The sequence below is a fragment of the Pongo abelii genome, chromosome 12 (genome assembly GCF_028885655.2).
Source record: "Pongo abelii isolate AG06213 chromosome 12, NHGRI_mPonAbe1-v2.0_pri, whole genome shotgun sequence".
Classification (NCBI taxonomy): Eukaryota; Metazoa; Chordata; class Mammalia; order Primates; family Hominidae; genus Pongo; species Pongo abelii.
In genome coordinates, this window is record NC_071997.2 from 69529583 (window position 1) to 69556854 (window position 27272).

Below are 27272 nucleotides of genomic sequence, written 5' to 3' on the forward strand. Positions count from 1 at the left end.
AGCCAAAAATTACTTTTCTTAATTTAAATTAAATGGCATGGGGAGAAAAGAGCAAATATTAACACATGTTTTACTATGAATAAAATCCTACCTTAGGAGAAGTAGAGAGATCTTTTCCTGCAGAAACTGTGTTTTCATTTACTACTCCTGTTTTTGGTGAGAGGACTGGTGGAGCCGGGGCCTTTCTTTTCACTCGCCTTTCAGTTTCTAGTTCTTGAACAGGATTTACCAAATTATTTGGAGGAGGAGTTGATTTAGGTTCATAAAAAGGATTTGATCTAAGTGAAAGAAGAATTATTGTTAGATGTCTCTCAAAAAATAGTTCATTTACAAGTAAAATAATAAAACATGCACTGAAAACTAAAATTTCTTTTTTCAAATAAAACCCAAACCAGTGATAACCTGGAATTTGGAAATAATGACTATTACTCTTTTGGTCCATTTCTACCCAGATTTTTTTTTTTAATTTGGTTTTAAAAAGTACTTAAAAATATTTAATACAAGGTCACATTCAGCTCAAACTATTATATATAGAACCTTAGAAAAATGTTAAATATTAAAAATAGTAAATCGTGTATATTTTCCATACCCAAGGAAAAGGAAATAAGATGTAAAAATGTCGATTTGATTTCTTTTTTATGCTTGAGCTCTGTTACGTTTTCTTGTATTTCATCTTTTCTTCTATGTTAAATTCTCCCCTCATTATGGAACATGTTTTAGCAGTTCATTCAGCAAGATTCTGCTTATAGTAAATTCTCCCAGGCTTTGAAAATGTCTTTATTTCAGCCTTACATTTAAGTGATAGTTTAGCTGGGTAGAGAATTCTAGTTGTCAGTTATTCTATCTCAGGGTTTTGAAGATATTAATCCACTGTCAGCCTAATATTGCTCCTTTGTAAGTCATCTTTTCTATGTAGTTAAGATCTCTTTATTTCTGGTTTGAGCAATTTTGACACCTATGACATGTCTAGGTGTGGATTTATTTTGATTTATTCTGTTTCAGACTCCTTGTATTTCCTCAGTCTGAAGAGCCATGTGTTTTATCAGTTCTGAAAAATTATCTGCATTTATCTCTTTGATAGCCTCTTCTGTATTTTCTCTATTCTCTTTGAAATATCTTATTAGATATATGTTGAACAACTTCTTGTCAGGTTTCCTAGCCTTTCCATTTTTATAAATCTTTATTCTTTTTGTGCTATATTCTAGATAACTCTCTCACATCTCTGATCCAGTTCATTTTTTCTTTGTGTCTAATATTTAATTCTCCAGAAATTTTTAAGTTTAATAAGTGTATTTCTTCAGGTATCTGTGTGTATGGTACCTCAGTTACAAAGATTTGAGTTACTAATCATTTAAACATACTTACTTTATAGTCTCTATCTGACAAATCTAGTATTTGAAGTTCTTGCATGTATAATCCTACTATTTCTTTTGTCTCCTGACTCTTTCTCTTAGTAAACTGTTTCCTTGTGTGTTTTGTAATTCTATATTGTGAGTTCAGGATTTCATCTGAGGAATTCCTGTGTAGTCTAAGTTAAGAGTGCCTCTCTTCAGAGCGTTTAACACTTGCATTTGCCAAGTACTTTAGGACTAAGAAAATTAATATCTCCACACACTTGTAATTCACCTCTGAGACAACAGTGTGCTGGCACCACTATTGGTTAAGCACTAAATCAGAATAAGGACAAGAAGCCTCCACTTATAAAAGTTTTGAATGGTCCTTTTCCCTTCTAGATCAGAGATCCCTAACTTAAATTCAATTCCCTACTTTTCAAGAATGAACAGGAAATGTTTCCATTTAGGTGAAATGTCCAGAATAGTCAAATTCACAGAAACAGAAAGTAGATTAGTTGTAGCCAGAGAATGAAGGAAGTGGGAAATTGGGACTAAATGCTAATAGGTATGAGGTTTCTTCTTGTGGTAATGAAAACATCCTGGTATTAGATAGTGGTAATGGTAGAACAATATAGTGAACATACTAAAAATCACTGACATGTACATTTTAAAGTGTATAATTTCATGTTATGTGAAGCATATATCAATTTTTTTAAGTGCTATAAAAAATGAACAGGAATAGTGGCTGTACGGAGATAGTATTATGCGAACACTTATCCCTTTCTCTACAATGACAAGTTACATACTTGCTGATTAATATATTTTAAATATAAATAAATGTAAGCAAAGAAAAAATATTTACAGAATTGGGACTATTTTCACATTCTGTTGCTCATCTATGATTTGAAAAATCTATTTCAGAACTTTATGCATCACTCTAAAAGACAATTATTTTAATCTTGGTATTGTATATTTGAGTAATAAATTAGTTATATCATTAACTCAGTAAGTTGAAAATTCATCAGTTATGTTAGGAGAAAATTGGACAGACTAATCTTAAATGACATTATTTATTGTTTAGAAAACAATTCATCAAGAAAAATGAATTATAGAGAGAAAAACCAAAGTTGGTTCAGGATTAATTTAAACATACTGGAAAAATAATACAAAATGAAGCTAAGGAATAGTCTCTTCCTCTCACCTTGATATCTATGTTTCTTTGGAAAAACAAATTCAAAGTTATTAAAATGGGCATGTAGCTTCCCTGAATAAAATTCAATGAAAGGTTTCCTTGGCAAACTGACACAAAACCATACCAGAAATGACTGCATGCTGGGCCTCAAAAGTCACTTCATAAAAGTTCTGAAAAAATAATATTGGTTTATTGGTTTTCATTTTTACTACATAAACTAGAAGAGTTGAATTATCCCCCAAACATAAGTAACTGAGAAACCCATGCAGTTGCTAAGTGTAAAGGACACGTCCTAAAGGCAAGGAAGGGTGAATACTTTCTCTTTGTGCTTATGGATATGCTGGGGCACTAAAGGTAGTTTCACACATCAAAGGATTCAGTATTATTTATTTGTGATAGTTTAATGTCAGAGTATACAGGAAGTTTGGTAATGGAAGATGAGTCACATAGGCTTTTTGCTTGATGAAAGGTCATAAGTTTATTATTGAAGTAAGAACAAATTTTGGAAGATTTCTGCTACTGACACTGAACCTATAAACTTTTGTAGAGAAAAGATGATAAATACTAAACAAGTAATTAATACAAACAGAGTTCTTCCTGGACTTGCACATTAGCTTATGCACAATCTTTAGAACTTGTGTGTATATTTCTACAAAATAAAGAAGCTAGAGTATTTACAGGCTCCCTCTGGTAACCGCAGATTATTCAGCAAGTTAGAACACTCTTTATTCACGAGAAACTTGTAAAGACTGTGACTTTCATGTGGAAAAAGAATGGCCAAAAGGAAACACCTAATGATTCTGATTTTAGTTTTTATTAAGGCATTTAAAAAGTTTAAGCAAACATTAGATGTCTCTTTAATTTGTTAATAAGAGAGCAGGTGTGAGTGTGTTATGTAATACCCACGTATCTTGGAATACCTGAATGCCTGTACTTAAAGTTTGCATTTACATTCAAATATTCTAGGCGTGTGGCTATTACTCAGCACCTACACCACCCATGAGAAATTTTATTTCAATCACATGTTAGCTATTTCAAAGAAAACAAATACAATAACTTTACCAAGAGTTGGGCCAATGTTTCAACCCCCCATATAGTTATTAATTAGTAATAAGATGTCAACCTGGGTTTGGGTTTAGAATCAGATGATTATTATGATGTAATTCTGAGACTTTTGGAGATTAGAACTTTTTTAGGTTTTATCAAAACCTAGCCATACCCAGGAAGCATGTAGCACATGCTATAAAATGTGGAAAAGATGAGAAACACAACTCCACAGCAACAGAAAACAAGTCAATTTTCTCACTCTTTCAAATAAAAGTCTCTCTCTCTCTCTCTCTCTCTCTATATATATATATATATATTTTTTTTTTTTTGAGATGCAGTCTCGCTCTGTTGCCCAGGCTGGAGTGCAGTGGCATGATCTGGGCTCACTGCAACCTCCACCTCCCAGATTCAAGCGATTCTCCCACCTCAGCCTCCTGAGTAGCTGGGATTACAGGCACCTGCCACTACGCCCAGCTAATTTTGTATTTTTAGTACGGGGGGGTGGGTCTCACCATGTTGGTCAGGCTGGTCTGTAACTCCTGACCTCAGGTGATCCACCTGCCTTGGCCTCCCAAAGTGTTGGGATTACAGGTGTGAGCCATCACACCCGGCTAGTCTTAAAATATTTGAAGTTGGTTATTACAGTTCCCTTAAATCATCTATTTTTAAAATCAAACAGTCCCTGTGCTCTGAATCATTGTTCATTTGATATGGTTCTGGACACTTTAATGACTCTTTTTCTCTACTTTGGTAACATTCTGAATCACCAATGCCCCTTATAAAATACAACAACTAGTAGTCAAATAGTGTTCAAAATAAGAGCTAACCAATGCACAAGAGAGAGATAACATTTCTCCCTTTGCACAAAGCTATTACCCCAAACTTTCATGAATCAAAGGAGCCTTATTATTATTCCCCTCTCAACCCACATATAGAGTGTTTGGAAATATTTTCCTTTCAACCTGCATTTTTAAAGAAATAACTGTTTTTCCCAAATTCTAAATAATGTTAATACACAAAAGTTTATGTATTTCCAAAGAAAGCAAAGACTCATATAGCCTCACAAGTGATCATATAATTATATTACTTATTATTAAATATTTTAAAGATCTCTCCTGTCACATACCACTTATTTACATCAAATAGACCTAAAGGCCCAAGAATTCCAAGCTGGAAATCACCCATGTGATATAATATTTCTGTTATTAAAGTTAAAGATTGCTGTTCTTTTTAAAACAGCTTTATTTAGGTATAAATGATAAACAATAAATGGCTTACACTTGAAAATAAAATTTAATGAGTATTTTTTATGCATGCATGCAAGTGTGAAACCATCAGCACAAATCAAGATAACAAACATTTCCAGTCCCTCCAAAAGTTTCCTGGGTGCCCCTTTTTAATCTCTTCCTCCCTCCAGCTCTGATTGTAAACAACTACTGATCTGCTTTTTCTCACTACAGATTGTTTGCATGTTCTAGAGTTTAAAATAAATGGTATCACACAGTATACTATTTTCTGGTCTGTCTTCTTTCACTCAGCATAATGATCTTGCAATTTACCAACAGTTTGTTCCTCTTTATTACTGAGTAGTACTGCATTGTATGGATATGCCACAGTTTGTTTATCCATTTGCCTGTTGATAGATATTTGAATTGTTCCCATTTTGTTATTATAATAAATAAAGTTGTTAAAATATTTATGTAGAAGTCTTTGTGGACATATGCTTTCATTTCTCTTGAAACGTAGAAATGGAATGGCTGGGTCAAGTGATACATGTATGTTTAACTTTTTCAGAGACTGCTGAACTTTTTTCTAAAATGGTTGAACCATTCAGAAGTACTCTGAGAGTTCTGTGGAGTTCCAGTGGCTCCACATCCTTGACAATACTTGGTATAGTCAGTCTTGTAAATTTTAGTCATTTGGGTAGGTGTGTAGTGATATCTTATTGTGGTATCAATCTGCATTTTCTTGATGACTAATGAAGCTGAGCATCTTTCCATTCCTATACAATATTTTTATTTGTGAAATGTCTGTTGAAATATTTCCCCCTTTCTTTTAATAAATTTTTAAATTTATTATTTTTTAGAGATGAGGTCTCACAGTGTTGCCCAGGCTGGGGTGCAATGGAGGGATCATAGCTCACTGCAGCCTTGAACCCCTGGGCTCAAGTGATCAGCCCATATCAGCCTCCTGAGTAGCTGGGACCACAGGTGTGCACCATCACACCCAGCTAATTAAAAAAAAAATTTTTTTTAAGAGATAGACTCTTGTTACGCTGCTCAGGTTGGTCTCCAACTTCTGGGCTCAAGCGATCCTCCAACCACAGCCTCCTGAGTAGCTGAGATTATAGGCATGAACCACTGCACCTGGCCTCCCCTTTCTTATCACTGAGTTAAAAGAGTTCTTTACATATTCTGGATACGTCTTTTGCCAGATGCAGGTATTGCAAATCATTTCTGCCAAACTGTGGCTTGCCTTTTCATTTTTGTAAGAGTTTTATAAAGAGAAAAAGGTTTTAATATTGATGAAGTACAAATTAACCATTTTTTGTTTTATCCTTTGTGTTTTGTTGCATTCTACTTAAGAAATCTCCCAAATATAAAGTCACTAAGATTTTCTCCTATGTCCTCTTCTAGAATCTTCAGTTTTTGTTTTTTAAGATGGAGTTTTGCTGTTGTTGCCCAGGCTGCAGTACAATGGTGTGATCTCGGCTCACAGTAACCTCCACTTCTCGGGTTCAAGCAATTCTCCTGCCTCAGCCTCCCAAGTAGCTTGGATTACAGGTGCCTGCAACCATGCCCAGCTAAGTTTTTGTATTTTTTTTAGTAGATTTAGTAGAGACAGGGTTTCACCATGTTGGCCAGGCTGGTCTTGAACTCCTGACCTAAAGTGATCCGCCCGCCTCAGCCTCCCAAAGTGCTGTGATTACAGGCGTGAGCCACTGTGCCCAGCTGAATCTTCAGTTTTTATTCTTATTTTTAGTTGTGTGATCTATTTTTAGATACATTTTTTATACAGTGGAAGGTAAGACTTGTAGCTTTTTTTTTTTTGTTAAGGAGGGGCATATGGACATTTAATTGTTCTAGCATCATTTGTTGAAAAGATTATCATTTCATAATTGATTTTCTTTGCTAGCTTTGTCAAAAATAAATTGGCAATATATGTATGAATCTAATTCCAGGCTCTCTTCCAGTCACCTATAGTCTATTAGTAAACTAATACCACACTGTCTTGGTTAATGAGTTTTAAAATCAGATAGTATAAACCCTCAAATTTTGCTCTTTTTCAAAATTGTTTTGATTATTCTAGGTCCCTTCCATTTCCACATACATTTTATAAAAAGCTTACAAATTATTTTTTAAAAAAGCATGCTAAAATTTTGATTGGGATGGCACTGAATTTATAAATTGACTGAAAATAACTTATATCTTTGAATCCATGGCCATTGTATTTTTTCCCATTGATTTCACTCTTTAATTTCTCTCAGCAATGTTCTGTTGTTTTCGGTATATAGATATTACACATCTTTGTTCAAATTTATCCCTGAGTTTTTTGTTTTGGATGCTTTTATAAATGGTATTTTTTTCAATATTGATTTCTGATTGTTCATTGTGACTACAGAGAAATACAATTGAATTTATATATTAATATTGTAGCCTGTAACCTTGCTAAATTTACTTTTTAGTTTTAGTACCCACTTTAAAGATTCCTTATGATTTTCTATATAAACAATTGTCAACTCTGAAAAAAGTGTCTTCAAGTAACATTATGTATAAGAAGCTTAAAACAGTATCCTTTCATTCTGCTACTCAGCCTTTACACAACTGTCATAACGTTTTACTTCTACATGTTATAAAACCCAGAATACATTACTGAAGCCTTAAACAATTATCTACCAGAGAGATTTTTTAAAATAAGACAAGTACTTTATATATACTAATATATTTATCATTTCATGTGCTTTTTTCCTTCGTGTAGATCCAAATTTTCAAGTAGTATCATTTTGCTTTTTTGGAGTGCTGGGAATAGAAAATTATGTTGACAGGTTTTTGTTGTTATACTTTTCTTTCAGTCCTTTAAGAATATCACCTCATTGTCTTCTGGCTTGAGTTGTTTTTGTTAACAAGCTTTGCTATGACTTTCTTCATTTTTCTTGTGCTTGAGTTTCATTCGGCTTCTTTGACCTGTAGGTTTGTTTATATTTTTAAATTTTTTTTATTTCTAAAACTTTTGGTGTTTATTTCTTCAAATACTTTTTCTGTCCCCTGACCTTCTCTTCGCTTCTTTACACACGTTAGGCCATTGAAGTTGTTCCACAGTTCACTGATCCTTTGTTATTTTCTTCTTTCTCTCTTTTAATCTGGATGGATTCTATTGCTATGTCTTTAGGTTAACTAGTATTTCCTTTTGCAGTACTTAACATGGGGTTAACCTCATCCAGTCTATTTTTCATCTGACTTTGTATGAGATGAAAAATCTCATCTTTATAAATTCAATTTCAATTTTCTAATATCATCTATGCTGTTTTCTTCTACCTTGGATATCTGGAATATATTTATAAAAGTTATTTTACCATGTTGATCTTTTAATTCCATCATCTGTCCCATTTCTGCATCTATACTAATGATTATGTTTTCTCCTCATTATGGGTCAGGTCAGATTTTCTTGTTTCTTTACATGCCTGATAAATGTTTGATTGGCTGTCATACAGTATGAATTTCATGTTTTGTGTGCTGGAGTTTCTGGTATTGATTAAAACTGTTTTGAGCTTCATGTGTGATGCAGTTAAATTACTTGAGATAAGTTTGATTCTTTTGAGCCTTGCCTTTAAGCTTTGTTAGGTAGGCCTAGAACAGCTTTCAGTTTAGGGCTAATTTGGCCCCACAACTGATGCAATACCTCTCTGAGGCCTCTACTCAATGTCCCATGTGTTAGGAAGTCTTTTCTTTCTGGCTGGTGGGAACACAAATTATTCTTGGTCTGGGGCAAACTCCAGGGATCATTCTGTTTGTTTCTTTGTCCTTAGTGATTTCCTCACACGCAAGCTCTGATCCACACTCAGCTAAAGACTCAGGAGGAGCTTTCTACAGATCTCTGAAAGAGATCTCATAGAGTAGTGCTCCTCATACAGGTACAAATTCTGTACCTCTTCTCTTCTACAAATTCTAGTCACCTCAGTACTCCCAAGTCCAAACTCTGTCTCCTTAATTCAGGGTGATTACTGGGATCTGAGTTTTTTTCTCTCTGAACTGCATTTAGAAACTCTGTCCCACAGGTAAGTTACATAATTGTAGGGCTCGTCTTGTTTCTGTTCTCTCGGGGATCATTATCCTGTGCTGTTTGTGTCCAATGTCTGAATCCTATTATTTCATATAATTTTATTCCATTTTTTAGTTGTTTAAGAGGCTAAATCCAGTCTGTGTTATCCCATCATGGCTGGAAGTGGAGGTTTTGCTGCTGCTTTTAAAACACACTTAGGGTCATGGTCTGTAGCCACATGGGCTGTGAACTGTATAACTCCAGATTACAACATGAACATATCCCCTTTTTATCCCCACTCCAGATTTGGGCAAATGGCAGCCCTAATTACACAGTCTATTCATACTGAGCTTGTGATAATCCCTAATTTAGAAATATTATTATTTCACTGTTTGGTATCTAAACAAGTCTTCTTATCAAATCAATACCACAAATGATTATTTTGTTCTCCTCCCCAACAGACCTATAACATAACTGAAGTTTAATGTCTACAGAGTTTGATGGAAAAAAAAACCCAAAAACCTAAATACCATTTATAATATAGTTTCTGTGAGAAGACACAATTGGAATTCCAACCAGAGATTCTAGGAATATATCTTCCTCACTTGTTAGTTTAGGGTATACACACACATACCTGGAAGAGGGTGGGAGAATAAGGTTTAAGACTATAAACACTCAGATAGTGGACGAGTTAGATACTGACTTATAAAGTGTACATTAATGATTTGTACCCATCTAAAGGTACATTACAAAAGGATCTCTTTAGTTAACATAGAGACTAACTTGTGATGATAGCAAAATGAAATGTACTTACTCATCCAATTCTTCTTCTTCAGTTTTAGAACTATCAGCATAGAGGTACTTGCTCATGTCCACAGGTCTTATATTTTTTCTTTTTGTAGACTGGGGAGGAGAATCCTTTATGGTCACAAATGCTTCTGGCTCATCGAATGGGTTCAAATACTGTGGAGTCTGCACCTCTTTAAAGGGATTAAAGTTGTTATTATAAAAAGAGTCTTCTGTTTTTCTAGGTGAAGCTGTTTCAGTGATCGGTTCTATAAAATAATAGCAGATGAATTAAATCATATTAATACCATATGATATTTTCTAATATTGTTTAGTGTTCTCAAATATATGCACTATTGAATTAATAAGCTCTATGGGGCTGAGAAAGAGCAAAGCAATAATAAAACAATAATATATTTTAGAGGGGCTAAGTATTCTTAATGTTTAGAAGATGTGATATCTAAAATCTCTGTCAATTTCTCCAGTAATGGTACTCCCAAAAATGGCATTTTTGGATCATTACTGTTTCTTGAGATCTTCTGCAGTATCTAATAGTATTAACATTATGATATGCCAATTTTGAAAATGTTTTCTTAGATGTGCAAAATTATATTCTTTTATTGTAGTCTACCAGCTTACCATTACAAACCGATACATAATAAATTTCTGTTTTTAAAAGAACATGAAATGGCCCAGTTATGGTGGCGCGCACCTGTAGTCCCAGTTCCTAGGGAGGTTGCAGTGGAAGGATGGCTGGAACCCAAGAGTTCAAGGCTGCAGTGAGCCATGATTGTACCACTGCACTCCAGCCTGGGTGACGGAGCATGACCTCAATTCAAAAATAAAATTTAAGGCCGGGCATAGTCTCTTGCACCTGTAATCCCAACACTTTGGGAGGCCGAGGTGGGTAGATCACTTGAGGTCAAGGAGTTCAAGACCAGCCTGGCCAACATGGTGAAACCCTGTCTCTACTTAATATACAAAAACTAGCCGGGTAGGGTGGCGGGGGCCTGCAATCCCAGCTACTCAGGAGGCTGAGGCAGGAGAATCGCTTGAATCCAGGAGGCAGAGATTGCAGTGAGCTGAGACTGCGCCACTGAACTCCAGTCTGGGCAACAGAGCGAGACTCTGTTTAAAAAGAAAAAAAACAAAAAAAAACAGAAAAATAAAATTAAAAAAATAAAATAAAATAATTCACTTTTGAAATGTTCTTTGGTATTTACATAAGCACAGACCACTCAGGGATCTGATAATTCATTCTGTCCTATGTCGTACATATACTCACAGGCCACTGAACTTGTTTTCTCAAAGTTTTCAAAGAGGAGGTTTCTGTATGCTACAAGACCTTAAATCTTTAGAGCTTTTAATGAGATTATTTTTTCAATGTAACTTAAATTCAATCAATAATAACATAAGAATCTTCAAGTTGAAAGCACTATAATAATACTGGTAAGCTGATAGATATATCAAGTTTTTCTAGCTTTTATTATTTCAAATTTTAATTTGAAAACAATGGTACTTTCATTTTTTTTTTTTTTTGAGACACAGTTTCAGTTTCACTCTGTTGCCCAGGCTGTAGTGCAGTGGCACGGTCTTGAACTTCTGACCTCAAGTGATCCACCTGCCTCGGCCTCCCAAATGCTGGGATTACAGGTGTGAGCCACCATGCCTGGACAACAATGGTACTGTGTGTGTGTGTGTGTGTGTGTGTGTGTGTGTGTGTGTGTGTGTGTGTGTGTGTGTGTGTGTGTGTGTGTGTGTGTGTGTGTGTGTGTGTGTGTGTGTGTGTGTGTGTGTGTGTGTGTGTGTGTGTGTGTGTGTGTGTGTGTGTGTGTGTGTGTGTGTGTGTGTGTGTGTGTGTGTGTCAGAGTCTCACTCTGTTGCCCAGGCTGGAGTGCAGTGGTGCGATCTCGGCTCACTGCAACCTCTGCCTCCCCAGTTCAAGCGAATTTCTCCCACCTCAGCCTCCTGAGTAGCTGGGATTACAGGCATGTGCCACCACGCCTGGCTAATTTTTGTATTTTTAGTAGAGACAGGGTTTCACCATGTTGGTCAGGCTGGTCTCGGACTCCTGACCTCAAGTGATCCACCTGCCTCAGCCTCCCAAAGTGCTGGGATTACAGGCGTGAGCCACTGTGCCCCGGCCTCAGTGGTATTTTTAAACTAAAACCACTCAAAATACAAAATACAAAACCACTATAGTAGTAGTAGTACTTAGCACAAGGCTTTTTCTTTTATGTTTGTTAGTATTTTAAAACAAGAATTTGTAATAAAACTAAGATTTGCTGATAAAAATATTTTCTCAAATTGTAGAAAAATTTCAGTGAGCCAAAAGTCATAGTGCATTAAAAGCAATTTTAATTATGCTATGCAATGCTAACAAAATATTCTATGAGAGGAAGGCAGGAAATTGATTATTGAAATTCTCAAGAAAAATTGTTTCCTAAGTGACATTTCAAACAACTTAATCTATTATAAAAATGTTATGACTGACATTTATTAATGACTTTTATTTTTATTTTTTTGAGATGGAGTTTCACTCTTGTTGCCCAGGCTGGAGTGCAATGGTGCAATCTCGGCTCACTGCAACCTCTGCCTCCCAGGGTCAAGCTATTCTCCTGCCTCAGCCTCCCGAGTAGCTGGGATTACAGGCGCCCGCCAGCACGCCTGGCTAATTTTTTGTATTTTTAGTAGAGATGGGGTTTCACCCTATTGGCCAGGCTGGTCTTGAACTCCTGACCTCAGGTGATCTGCCCGCCTCAGCCTTCCAAAGGGCTGGGATTACAGGCGTGAGCCACAATGCCTGGCCAATGACTTTTATATTTCAAAGTCAAACTATGTATACTCTACATGTTAGCCCAGAAAATTTATTTTGTCTTTATGTTGAAAAGAACGTAAAATGAAAACTTCTGAGCTGAAAGCCTGTACACCATGGAGAAGCAAGTAAGTGTGAAAGAGAAGTCATAAAATCATAATAAATCAATACTGAAATGAATTCAAACATAGCCTACATTAAAGAAGAGACTCAGTAATAGTATCTTTTGTAATACCATGATAATATTCAAACTTAACACCACTAGGATCTTTATAATCATGTAAATTAAGCATTTTCTTTTCTCCATAAGGGAAGAGAGACTGTAAAGTTTTTCCTATCCAATTTTGTATTAACAAATATCAGGGCTCAAATGTTTAAGAAACTGACAAAATAGGTCAATAAAAATAAGATTTTTATTTTTTTCTTTCAGGAAGAGGATTGCAAAAATTAATCCAAGCAAATTCATCAGTTACAATACCAAAAGCAAGAAAGTATACAAACTATAGAGCAAGATTTGAAGATGCTAGAATAGGCAACAAAGGCGGGTTTAAGAGAAGACTCTTTCTTTCTTTTTTTTTTTTTTTTTTTTCCTGAGCTGGAGTTTCACTCACTCTGTCACCCAGGCTGGGGTGCAGTGGCACGATCTTGGCCCACTGCAACCTTTATCTCCTGGGTTCAAGTGATTCTCCTGCCTCAGCCTTCCAAACAGCTGGGATTATAGGTGTGTGCCCCACACTGGGCTAACTTTTGTATGTTAAGTAGAGACGGGTTTCACCATGTTGGCCAGGCTCATCTCAAACTCCTGGTCTCAAGCGATCCACCTGCCTTGGCCTCCCAAAGTTCTAGGATTACAGGCATGAACCACTGTGCCCGGCCGACATTTAGTAGCTTTCTAAAAAAGCCACTCAAGGGCCGGGCGCGGTGGCTCAGGACTGTAATCCCAGCACTTTGGGAGGCCAAGGTGGGCCAATTACAAGGTCAGGAAATCGAGACCATCCTGGCCAACATGGTGAAACCTCATCTCTACTAAAAATACAAAAATTAACTGGGCATGGTGGCACGTGCCTGTAATCCAGGCTACTTGGGAGGCTGAGGCAGGAGAAACGCTTGAACCCGGGAGTTGGACGTTGCAGTGAGCCGAGAATGTGCCACTGCACTCCAGCCTGGGTGACAGGGTGAGACTCTGTCTCAAAAAAAAAAAAAGCCACTCAAGCACATAAATATAAGAGGAGAACTGAAGCTGTAAAAGTAAAAAAAGAATCATCTGAACAATTGCAACACATTTTTTTCTTCCCCAAATACTTCTGTTTTGAGGCTGCAAGTTTTTAATCAATAAAGATAAATTATTTCTATAAAAATATTTTAATAATAAAAAATACTTACTCTAAAGACTCTAATAGGCATATATTTAAAGAGATCACTGGTTGACACATATTTGTTTGGCTCTACAGGTATATTAAAGATTCTGAATCAGGCTGGCTTACCTCTTCTTCATAGAAATATGATCTTATGTGTTGTCTGCCACTCTCTTTTATACCTCCGATAACAGACTTACATTTAGAAAACTTACTTGATTTTAAAATAGAAAGTTCAAATAATGAATGTCTCAAAACATTTTGTAAATATTTTTGAACTCAATATACTTAATTGTATGTAGTATAAAATCAAGAAATTGTGGGTCAAAAGGATACCTGATTAAGAATCTTAGCTCCAACTCCACCTCCATCTACCTAAAGTCAAATAATTCAACTTCTCTCGGTCTCAACTTCCTAATCTATGAAAAGAGGTAGTTGACTGCCTCTATGATTTATTGTAACTTTTTCTTTTCTTTTTTTGAGATGGAGTTTCGCTCTTGTTGCCCAGGCTGGAGTGCAATGGCGCGATCTTGGTCACCGCAACCTCCGCCTCCCAGGTTCAAGCAATTCTCCTGCCTCAGCCTCTGGAGTAGCTGGGATTACATGCATGCACCACCATGCCCAGCTAACTTTTTATATTTTTAGTAGAGATGGGGTTTCTCCATGTTGGTCAGGCTGGGCACAAACTTGTGACCTCAGGTGATCCGCCAGCCTCAGCCTCCCAAAGTGCAAGATTACAGGCATGAGCCACCGTGCTCAGCTATTGTAACCTTTTTAAGATTTAAAATATGTTCATAATATATAGCCCTCAAACAAAATAAAAACTCATGAATACACACTTACTATTAATAATTTGGAGTCTGGTAAGAAGGGAGAAAGTAAAGGAAGAGGAGACAGAGAAAGAATCATGAAATTATATTGCTATAACAGAGTGAATCCTGAAGCTAAAACCTCATTTTCACCATGACAGGCAGTAGCAAAATTCTTTAAAACTCATGAAGATTTCTCAGACACAGTCAAAAAAGATGTAAACAGTAGTTAATCATTCTTGCATTTATGTTAAGCATACAGAGTTCAATTAAACAGAAGTCTCACTTCTATAACAGCCCTTAGCCAGGCTTTATGAGTTCAAAACTACTTAATAAGAAAAATGACTCAGGAAAAAAATCCCTGGTTTTATACCTCACAAGTATGCTGTATATATATATAATAGCAGCCGTTCTTAACCTACTCTCTGCTCCATGTTTTCACATGCATAACTCACTCTCACTACTAATTCTCAGCTAGAGAATCTCAACCAGAGAGATATAGAGTTGAGGCAGAAGGGCTCATCAGACTGAGTGTCAGGGAAAATGATCCATATAGAGAAGCTACCTCCACCACCCCAAAATCAGTATATCCCACGTTCTGACCTTACTTGGTAGACCAAACGAATGAGACTTGTAAAGCCCCACGTAAATGTTTACGTAACGCTTTCTTTTTTCTTCAAAAGCAATTCCATAGAAGTGACCCAGAATTGATGATCAACTCCAAGTGGTATTGAACACAATAATAATATCATTATAAACAATAATTTTTTGTGTGTTAGTCTCTTAAGAAAATATTTTCCTGCCCTTACAGTTCAAGTCAACTTGACTATACAAAGACTTTAAAAGTACAGAAAACTTGCTACCTTCTGAGTCAGGATCTCCAAATGGATTTAATTCTGCAACATCAGGGTCATCAAATGGATTTGAATTCACGGTGGCCAAGTCCTTTTCTGCTTCATCCAAAAAGTTAAGTTTGTTGATAAGCTCTGAAAATAAACATATGGGTTAGTTCCCTATTATGGTTAAGTGTAAGTATTGAACATTCGTGAAATATTTCAAATGGTAAAAATTCACACGAATAATACCTGCAAATAATAGTATATAGCATTTTACCAATGACAGAATGCCATTCAAGTATTTTGTAGCATACCAACATTTTCAAATAAAACAAAACAAACATTTGAGTATTAACTGAAAATTATGTCAGATAATGAACTGTACTAAAGAAACTTCCATGTCAATTTAATTTGAGCCAATAAAAAAGTGTTGACATAGACTTTTAGAAAGAACATTCTTCACTCCCAAACAGGAATAACTGAAATGGGCTTATGATAAGCAAATATTCTAAAAACAATATATTTATAATATATAAACACACTGAAGAAATAGCATGTTGTATGACCAAGTATTATCTTAGAAAATGTTTTAAAACCACTGTCTATCAAGGATCCTGACATGACTTTGCTAAAGATAAGTACTTTTATCTTGTTGCCTGTTGGTGCACTACAAATTACCAAAGAAAACATTCAAGGAAAAGCACAAAGACAAAACTGACAGATAAGTACAGACAGAAGTCAAGAGGTAGCAGGTCACAGTAAATACAGGCAATCAGAAGCAGAAAGAAAGGAGGAAAGCTCTTAGACCTTCAGAGGAACTGGCTGATTTAGCTGAACGCATATTTGCTTGCTTTATGCAGTCATCTTGATCTTCATCTAAGCTGCTCAGAGCATTCAACTGGTTTACAATTTCTGTAAACAGAAGCCAGTCAAGACAAATATAAGGTAAGGTCATTTAATTAAAGAGAAGTAGGAGCATGCTGTTACCCAAAAAGACAAAGAGGAGATGTTTGGTTAATCAACAGAATACATTCAGTGGATGTTATTTTGATGAACCATAACAGATATGCTTAACTGAATGTTATGCTGTACTCATATTTTAAAATAGAAAGCATTTTATTGTTAAAATGTATACTAGTAACATAAAAACTATGTTAATAAACACAAAACGAGATAATAACCCAAGAAGTTGACACTGGCTTTCACATTTTACATTTGTAAAATAGAGCTGTGCTTTAAACACATACATTAAAAACAGAACAAAATATATATACTCTGATACTATAGAAAATATTTGTCATTTGTTTTATATTCTAAATTTAAACAAAAAGTTTTAAGAATACAAATGCATAAATTATATACATAATAAGTATGTATTCATGTTGCATTTTAAAAATTGGCACTAAAACAAGAAAAGCAAGCAACAGTTACTATTTTCCACTCCTGTTTTTTTTTTAACAGGATCTGTTCTTTTAAGGCAACTTTAGAGTATATGCTTTAGAAAAATCTTATAATAAAAATAATAAAAGAGAACAAAAAAGGACAGAGAAACAAACTTAAGATATAATTTTTTACATGAGTCATCTGTATTTTGAACAACTTTGAATATGTGAAATTATCATTCATTGGGTGAAAATCAGACAACTCAAATAAGAACCTTTTAGGATACTACAGGTAATCCCTGATGTTTCCAAAGTTACAACCTAGGAATAACTTAGGTATAACAATACAGCAAATAGATCCAGATTATTCAGTAGGAAAGAAATAAAATGACTGGAAGTAGAACACAGTTGTAAATTTGACATTAAAAGTACTGTTCTTTAATATTGTAAACCTAAGGGCACATGCTAACTTTTATTTGAACTAAATCATTGAATATGCATTTATAATATGGCTGCCTGGAACTATTCATCTATTGAACAAATATTTATTTATCAGTCTGTGCCAAGACCTATTCTTGGGATACAAAAACAAACATGGTATTGTCCTTGTGGAATTTACATTCTATAGAGACACAAATTAACATGGAAACAGACTTAACAAATACCTACAGGCATACTACATTCTATTGCACTTCCCAGATATTGCATTTTTTATTAAGTAAAGAGGTTTTTTTTTGCTTAAAACAACAAAAAAATTTATTATCCAACTGTTGTGGGGATCAGAAGACTTGCTGGGCTAAAATTAGGATGTTCGCTAGGCTGCTTTCCTTTCTGGAGCCTATAGGGAAGAATTTGCTTCCCTCCCTTTTCCAGCTTCTAGAAGCCACCCTTGTCTAGAAGTCTAGAAGCCACTCCTTAACTTGTGACCCCCTTCCTCCATCTTCAAAGCCAGCAACAGTGGGCCAAGTTGTTCTCACATCACATGTGATGACTTTCTCTTCTGCCACTCTCTACCATTTAACCACCCTGGTAATTATATTGAGTCACATGGATAACCTAGCATACTTTCCACTATGTCACGGTCAGCTTATTAACAACCTTAATTCCATCTGCCACCTTAGGAATTGAAGGTTTGTGACAACTCTAAGATTAGCAAGTCTATCAGCACCATTCCTCCAACAGGATGTGCTCACTTCATGTCTGTGTCACATTTTGGTAATTCGTACTGTTACAGGATCCTTGGGATGTAGCTTTTCTGGCTGGAAACCTCTGTGGCCGGTGGTGCCTTTGCCTGAGTTTTTTGCTCAGGCCTGCTGGACTCATTCCACCCACTTGGCCTGGCATGCTGCACTTGGCTCACGCTACTGACCTGGATCCCATGCCTACCAAGGGCGAGTCAGGCATGGAGTGATGAGGGGAGTGTGTGAGTGTGGGGTCTAGCCACTGTGCAGTCAGACACACCAGCTGCTGCAGCAGAGTGGGAAGCTCCATGTGTGGCATAGGCACCAGCTCTCTGCAAGGCTGCAGGTAGACCAAGTGCACTGCAGTTTCCACATCTGGCACTGGGAACGTGGTGGCACCTGGAAGCTTGGAGATGCCAGGAACCACAGGGCCCCAAAGAGGGAGTCACAGCCCTGGCATGGAGAGCTCCCAGATATGTGCTCCCTGATGGGCAGCAGCTCTTCTCTCCTTCTCTTCACCTGCAATGTGGTGAGCAAGGGGCATGTTTCAGTCCTGTTTGTGTTACAGTTCTTTTAACCTTGCCATTCAATGGGGTGGCTAAAAGAGCTGAGTTCTTGTCCTACAACCAGGAAGAATGAGGTACACAGACAAGTGGAGGGTGAGCAAGATGAAGAGGAGCTTTACTGAGCAACAGAACAGCTCAGAGGAGATTCGCAGTGGGTAGCTCCTTTCCACAAGCAGCGTGTCCTGACAAGTGTTCAGCTCCTAGCAGAGGAGACCCTGGAGTGGGAAGCTCTTCTCTGCAGGTAGGTAATCCTGTCAACTCTGCAGCTCTCAGCAGAGAGGAGACCTTGGAGTGGGTTGCTCCTCTTTACAGGCAGGTCGTCTCATTATCTTTCTAGCTCTCAGCAGACAGGAGGCCCTGGAATGGGTTGCTCCTCATTGCAACTGGTTGTCTCAGTGTCTTCCAAGCTTTCAGCAGAGCAGGGGTCCTGGATTGGGTTGCTTCTCTCTGCAGGCAAGTAGTCCCATCAACTTCCCAGCTCTGAGAAGAGAAGAGGCCCTGGAATGGGTTGCTTCTCTCTGCAGCTGATTGTCCTGATATCTGCTCAGCTCTGACAGAGCCCAGGGCTTTCATGGGCCTCAGAGAAGAGGAATTGCATGCTGATTGGTTCATGGGCGGCCTGGAAAAAACACTACAACCTCCCACTCTGGTCTGTGGAACTGGCAGCCTGGCCCCCAGCCTTCAGGCCCTCCCTGGCCTGAAGGTGGGGCCTCACTGGAGACCCTCCTCCTTCTACCCAGGAACCTACCTCCTGCTGCCATTCATGATGCCTAGGGTGTAGGTGCCAATGGGTGCCTGCAGGCCAGCATGGAGCTGCCCTCAGCCACCCATTGGCTTCCCTCCTATGCTCATCGGTGCCCAAAATCCAGAAGGGGTCTGCTGCCGAGGTGGCAGGGGGCAGGTGTGTCAGCACTGCCCTGAGCATGTGCACACCTGGCCGGGCTGTGACAGCACCTGAGCTCAGCTCCAACTTTGTTCCAAGATTGGAGCAGGTGCCAACAGCAGGGAGAAGCCAGACAGCAGGAGCAGGCACTTCCAAAGCTGAGAGGGCAGGGGAAGCCTTCCCAGGCCCACAAGAGTGCAGGGATGTCTGGGTCTGCAGCCGCCGTTTGGGTAAGCTGTGCTGGGGGGTTAGGGCTCCTGCCTGCTCCCTGCAGTGGGAGGCCCAGGTCCACAGCCGCAACTTGGGCAGCTGCAGCTGCACCCTGGAGGGCAGGGCTCCCGCCTGCTCCACGGTCCAAGAGCAGAGGGGTACCTGGGTCTGCAGCACGGCTTGGGCAGATTTAGTAGCACCCAGGGAGCTCCAGCCCCAACTCAGAAGGGGTGGGGCTCCTGCTTGTCCCCAGTTCCCACCAGCTGCTTGGAGTGTGTGGCCTCAGCCACGCTTCCCTGCTGTAGCAGGCATGAAGACAGCCGCCACTCCAGACGGCCCACAGCTGCCATCATCACCACATTCTAAACCTTTTCATTATATCTGTTAGGTGATTTGTGATGAGTGATCTTTGCTGTTACTACTAAAATTGTTTTGGGCTGCAATGCACCACACCCATTTAAGATGGCAAACTTCATCAATAATGTGTGCATTCTGACTGCTCCACCCGGTTGTTCCCCCATCTACCACTCCCCAGACCTCCTTATTTTCTCAGACACAACAATATTGAAACTAGGCCAGTTAAACCCTGCAAAGGCCACTAAGTGTTCAAATGAAAGGAACAGTTGTATGTCTCTCCCTTTAAATGAAAAGCTAGAAATGATTAAGTTTTGTGAGGAAGGCATGTCTAAACCAAAGACAGTCTGAATGCTAGGCCTCTTGTGCTAAACAGTTAGACAAGTTATGAATGCAAAGAAAAAATTCTTGAAGGAAATTAAAAATTCTACCCCAATGAACACATGAAAGTTTAAAAAAATGCATAAAGCCTTATTGCTGATGCAGAGAAAGCTTTAATGGTCTGGATAGAACATCAAACCAGCCATAGCATTCCCTTAAGCCAAAGCCTAACCCAGAGCAAGGCCCTAACTCTATTCAATTCTGTGAAGGCTGAGAGAGGTGAGGAAGCTGCAGAAGAAAAGTCTGAAGCTAATGTAGCTTTAACTTGTGTCGATACTGAAGAATGCAACTTCCAAGTTGAAGTCGATGCTCATTTACCATTCCAGAAAATCCTAGGGCCCTTAAAAATGATGCTAAATGTACTCTGCCTGTGCTGTATAAATGCAACAACAAAGCCTGGATGACAGCATATCTTTTTACAGCATGGTTTACTGAATATTTTAAGCCCATTGTTGAGACCTGCTGTGCAGAAAAAAAGATGCCTTCCAAAATATTACTACTCATTCCTTTTTAGCATGCTCCCTAAAAAAGTAACATCACTGCTCACTGACAATGCACCAGGTCGCCCAAGAGCTGTGATGGAGATGTACAGGTGATTAGTGTTGTTTCTGCAGCACACAGTTCAAGGAGTAATTTTGATTTTCAAGTCTTATTATTTAAGAAATACATTTGGTAAGATACAGCTCTCATAGGTAGTGATTCCTCTAATGATCTGGGCAGTCAATTGAAAACCTCTTGGAAAGGATTCACCGTTCTAGATACGATTAAGAATTTTGTGATTCATGGGAGGAGGTCAAAATATCAACATCAACAGGAGTTTGGAAGAAAGAAGAGGCTGATTCTGATCTTCATGGTTGACTCTGAGGCGTTCAAGACTTCAGTGGAGGAAGTAACCACAGATGTGGTGGAAATAGCAAGAGAACCAGCATTAGAAGTGGAGCCTAAAGATATCACTGAATTGCTGCAATCTCATGATAAAACCTGAAAGGATGAGGAGTTGCGTCTCTGGATGAACAAAGAAAGTAGCTTCTTGACATGGAACCAACTCCTGGTGAAGATGCCGTGACATAATGGTATTGCACATTTAACAGACTACAGTATAGTGTAAACGTAACTTTTATGTACACTGGGAAATCAAAAAATGTGTGTGACTTGCTTTACTGCAATATTTGTTTTATTGTGGTGGTCTGGAACCAAACTCACAATATCTCCAAGGAATGCAGGTATGAAAATACTAGGCTGTCAGAGGTATGTTATAGATCTTTCAACAAAATATATATGAAAAGTTGATAAGCTTATCAACTTCCCGTTTCTAAATGAGTAAATATATTTTGCATAACCAAAATTGCTTAAGATAGTCAAAGTAAACCATAGAAAACAGAAAGTAAACACAATTAATACCAATTGAACTTTTTATCCCAATTTGAACAGTAGGAGCTAAATAGTCAGACTTACAAAGTTTTTTCTTCCATCTTGTTTTGCCAATAGTTTTAAATCGTACTCTGACTCAACGTAACCTAGCAAATTTCTCAGTAGGTAGAATTAATTCATAAATTAGATAATTTACCTGCCTCTAGCAGTCACTGTAATTTTATAATTTTTAGGAAAAATATAATGGAGTGTAGGATCAATGTTAAGTGATTACCAGTCTCAGGACGGATTTTTTTTTCATTCTTTACTAGTTGGGCATTTTTCAAAATTTACAAATGATTTATTTTTAACTTTAAAAATATTAATAACTTTGAACATATAAAAAGAAATATTAACAACAGCAGCTAACAATTACTAAGCAGTGGGAAAGGCTTTGCATCCATTATCAGTTAATTCTCATAAATAATCAAAAAAGAATTATTATTCACATCTTATCATGTATATTAGTATTATTTATTTGCCCCACAGGAATAACTTTGTAAATATAAAATATGAATAACTTTGAAAATATAAAATATAAAAAGAAATAATAGCAGTTAATTATTAAGCAGTAGGAAATGCTTTGCATCCAAAATCAGTTAATTCTCATAAATAACCAAAGTATTATTATTATCCACATTTTATCATGTATCTTAGTATTATTTATTAGTCCTATATTCCCATATGTGCAATTAATAGGTCAAAAAATGTTTACACAGTGCTCAAATATTTGTAGTTTTCTTCATATAGCTGAGACGTTTTAATTACCTTATGTTCCTAAAAGTAATCTTAAGGAGAGAAGAAATCAATTATTTATTAAACATGTTACATTTGAGCACCGCAGGGAATACAGAAGAAGTATTAGAGTTAGTCCTTACCTTCAAAACATTAATATTGTTCCATAGAATTTTAGGTATAATGTCGGCATTTTAAAAAATACTATCAAGATGACTCTATTACATGACTGAATTATTTTTCCGAATGCTTAGAGTATGTCTTCCTCATCATCATGCTTTTGGTGACATCTAAAATCACTTATGGCCATTTCTTCATTAACTAATTCAAAGTAATTTCTTCTTTACATTCTCTTCACTAATGACAAACTGTCCTAGTAGTTTCCACCATTTATCCTTAGCTTAAGTAAATCCCTACTTCACTCCTAGAACTTCTGCTTCTACAAGTTTTATTTACATTAACAGAGTGAAAAGGTAATTTTGATTATCTATACCAATGCTTCCCTTATTTGGTTTGCAAATAAATGTTAACACAAATCATAAAAAAGCAACGTCTAAAAAAAAACCACTTATCTATTTAATAAGCATTTATCAAGTACCTATTACATGCCTGTGCTAGTACCTGCTCTCATGGCTTTATATTTTAGTGGGACAGATAGGCAAGTAAAGTAATATATACTGTATGATAAACATTATCATTGAGATAGCACTGTAGGCTACGGGAAACCAACTGAAAGAGAGATATATAACTCAGAGGTTAGGAGGGCTTTCTGGATTTTTATCTACATTTGAGCTAACACAAGACACATAGACATTATGATTACTGAAATAAAAGAGGATATGGATGAGGACAAAGGGAGGCAAAGATAACATGACATACTTGAAGAACTGCAAGTTGGAGTTTAAGATGCCGGCAATAGGAAATGGAATGAGATGGGGCTGGCAAATGACCTATCATGAAGGTTGTTGTGATCAAACTAAAGAATTTGAACTTTATTCTGAGAGTTATGGGAATCTAGCATATTTCAGAAACTACATTCCAGCAGTAACATGGTGGCAGCGTTTGGGAAGAAAGGATAGGAAGCAAGACAAAGCATCACCACTCCATGAGGGAAGGCACTAAACAAATACTTGTTAATTGAAGAATAAATTAAGAACATTTGATGATTAATTTGGCATAGAGGATAGGCAAAGAAATCTAGGATAAGTGCTATGTTTGTGTGTTGGATGACTGTGGATAGCAACTGAGACTGGGCTATTAGTTTTAGACAGCTGGTGAAAATTCCCATGCAAATACTTCAATTGGCAGTTGCTATGTGGGTCAAAACCCTAAAATACATAATTTTGTTATGTATTTCTCTTTCTAAAAAAAGTACTTTTCTGTTTCTTCCAATTTTCTACAATGTTTTACTTTTACAATCGGAAAAAATTAACTTAAAAGAAAATTTATAACAAAAATTTATTCCTGGAATTTTTTTAATGGGAAGTTTTTTCAGTTACATGCTACCCTGACCGAAAGTACTACCCAACCCAATATATTTATACAATACTTTATTACTTTATAAAGTCTTGTTTCACAGAAAATTGAAAACGTTTGGGAAATGCTAATAATGTTATATTTCTCCCCTACTACTATACAAATTGAGCAATAAACCCATATATTTCCTGTAACTGTATGTCAGTTATGGACCTGCTTCACATTGATGAGAATAAGAAGAGAAACTAAATCAGGGGCAGGCAATCAAAGCAAAGGGTCAAATAATTTGAGATTCTTCCTTACAGTAAGGAAGGCAAAAGAATATCGAAATTGACCACCAGAGATTATCACATTGAACAAAAAAAGGTGGGGATGGGGATGGTAGCACGACGAATGACGAGTAGGTGGCTTTTTCCTTTTAAGAAAGTCTGTAGTTAAAAGAAAAAAAAACTTCCTAGAGGCTAGAATATACCTGCAAATCTTGCAGTATCTTCGTTATTCTCTAAATTATAACAAGATTCAGGTATGTCTTATTTTAAGATGGTCTAAAATAGTAACTCTTCAACTTTCTGGCAGAGAACAAGGTAAAAAAAAAAAAGTCACTTTCTCCACAGGCTTAAGCCCATAAATATGTGATTGCCTCTTTTAGGATACTAGCATCTCCTGATTCTCTTCCTATCTCGGACAGAGAGTTCTGTCTCAGTCTGTTTTAATAATAATTACTCTTCCCTCTGCCTAGGATCCCATCATAGGTCCCATTTTTCCCCTAAATCTGTTCTTTTTGAAAGAATTCATCTATTTTCTTGGCTTAACTACAAACACATAAATGAAGATAATTCTCAAATACATACTGAGTGCCAGACTTGAATTACCAACTACCTAGTGGGCACTTCTACTCTAATGACCCTAGATAGTCCCCTCACACACTAAATATATTAAAAATAGAATTCAACAGCTGTGCTACTATGTCATGTTCGTCTTGTATTTCTAACAACTAGCAATTTTAAGCCCATAGCTAGTACTTAATGTATGTTGTAAATGAATGAATAAATGAACCGAATGAGTCATAATACTTTGCATCATCTTATAAAGGCAGGAAGATATAAAATATCCTTTATTTTTACATTATAGATACAGTTTTGTTTATCTATGTATCTATCTCTATGTCTATGCATGTATGCATGTATCTATAATGTTTCATTTATCTATAGAAATGTTATATTTTAAGCCACCACTTCAAAATTTGGTGACTTAAAACAACAAATTATTATCTCTTAAAGTTCTGTGGGTTGACTGGACTTAGCTGGGTAGTTCATTGTAGTTAGATGGCAGTGGGCTGAAGTCATGTGAAAGCTTGACAGGGCTGGATGTCCAAAACGGCTTTACTCACGTTTGATCTTGGCTGAAAAGGCTAGAACAACTCGCAGATGGCCAAGCATCTCTCTCGCTCTCCAAGTGGCCTGTCCACATGGCTAGTTTGGGGTTCCTCTCAGTAATGCAGTCTCAGGGTACATGAACTTTTTACATGACAGCTGGTTTTTCCTAGAGCATGCATTATGAGAGGACCAAGCAGAAGCTAAAAGGCAGCTTCCAACTTAGTTTTGGAAGTTACATAGTCACTTCCATTTTATTATATTGGGTAAAGTGATTTACCGGGCCAGCCCAGCTGCAAAGGAGGAGATTATAAAAGAGCATGAATACTGGGAGGTATTAATTCATTAGGACACAGTCAGGAGACCAGCTATACCACACAGTAGATCAATAAATCAGAAAGTGAGAAATCATTCATTTTCTTACAAACCTAACATATTTACTATAATTTTTACAAGCTACTTTCCAGTATTTTACTTACACATACACATAAAGGCACAAATCTTAGACTGTACAATTTAATGAATTTTGACAAACATATACACCCATGTGACCCAAGCTGCATAACATCTGCAACATCTTCCAAAGTTCTCTCTTGCCTCTTTTCAGTCAATCCCCAGTCCCACAGGCTATCACTATTTTAATGTTTTTCACACAGGATTAGTTTTGCCTTTTCTAAAAACATCACATAAGTGAAATCATATAGTGTATCTTTTATGTAAAGCCTCTTTCACTAAGCATAATGGTTTTGAGGTACATCTATGTTGTAAGGCATATCAATAGTTCATTTTTATTGCTGAGTAGTATTCCATTCATGAACATACTGCAGTTTAGCCATTCTTCTGTTGATGTACACCTGAGCTATTTCCAGTTTGGGACTATTACGAATAAATTGCTATGAATATCTTTGTGCAAATCTTTTTGGAGACATATGTTTTCATTTATTTGGGGTAAATACCAAGGAGGAGAATTCTTGGGTCAGAGGGTAGGTATATGTTTAGTGTTGTAAGAAACTTGCTATGTGCCAGGCATGGTGGCTCACACCTGTAATCCCACCACTTTGGGAGGCCAAGGTGGGAGGATCACTTGAGATCAGGAGTTTGAGGCCAGCCTGGCCAACATGGTGAAACCCCATCTCTAATAAAAATACAAAAAAAATTAGCTGGGCATGGTGGTGTACACCTGCAGTCCCAGCTACTCAAGAGGCTGAGGCAGGAGAATCACTTGAACCTGGGAGGTGGAGGTTGCAGTGAGCTGAAATCATGCTACTGCACTCCAGCCTGGGTGACAGAGTGAGACTGTCTCAAGTAAAAAAAAAAAAAAAAGAAACTTATTATGTGATGGTACCATTATACATTCTACCAACAATGGATGAGAGTTTGTTGGTCCACATCCTTGCTAACATTTAGTAGTGCCAATCTTTTAAATTTTAACCATTCTAGTAGATATAGAGTTGTATCTCACTGTGATTTTAATTTGCATCTCCCTGATTAAAAGTGATATATTTTTGATGTGCCATTTGGCTAGTGATAGATCTTTCTTTGTGAACCATATGTCCAAATCTTTGTCCATTTTTAAAAAATAAGGTCGCATGTCTTTTTTATTATTTAGCTGTAAGGCATTTTTATAAAAATCTGTTCTGGAAACAAGATCTGTGACAGATATATGCTTTGTGACTATTTTCTTCTAATCTATGACTTGCTCATACATTTTCTTAATGGTCTTCTTTTTTCCTAAGAGACAGAGTCTCACTATGTTACCCAGGCTGGACTTGAACTCCTGAGCTCAAGCTATCTTCCCACCTCAGCCTCCGAGTAGCTAGGACTATAGGTGCATGCCACTATGCCTAGCTTTTTAAATAATCTATTTTGAAGAGTGTAAGTTTTAAAT

The 27272-nt window shown here is 37.0% G+C and overlaps 1 protein-coding gene across 50 annotated transcripts in view; it reads right to left on the reverse strand.

Moving 5' to 3' along the window:
- Positions 1-27272, reverse strand: part of EHBP1 (EH domain binding protein 1) — a 375583-nt gene that overhangs the window by 172368 nt on the left and 175943 nt on the right. For 32 of the 50 annotated variants that reach the window (XM_054547488.1, XM_054547476.1, XM_054547505.1 and 29 more), the window contains 3 exons: positions 15461-15583; positions 9647-9887; positions 92-278 (listed from right to left, as the gene is read on the reverse strand). In XM_054547488.1, coding sequence (XP_054403463.1) covers positions 92-278; positions 9647-9887; positions 15461-15583 — 551 coding nt within the window. Of the gene's footprint in view, positions 1-91; positions 279-9646; positions 9888-15460; positions 15584-16240; positions 16346-27272 lie in introns of all 50 variants that reach the window. The other 18 variants (XM_054547478.1, XM_054547468.1, XM_063713408.1 and 15 more) reach the window with 1 other exon arrangement.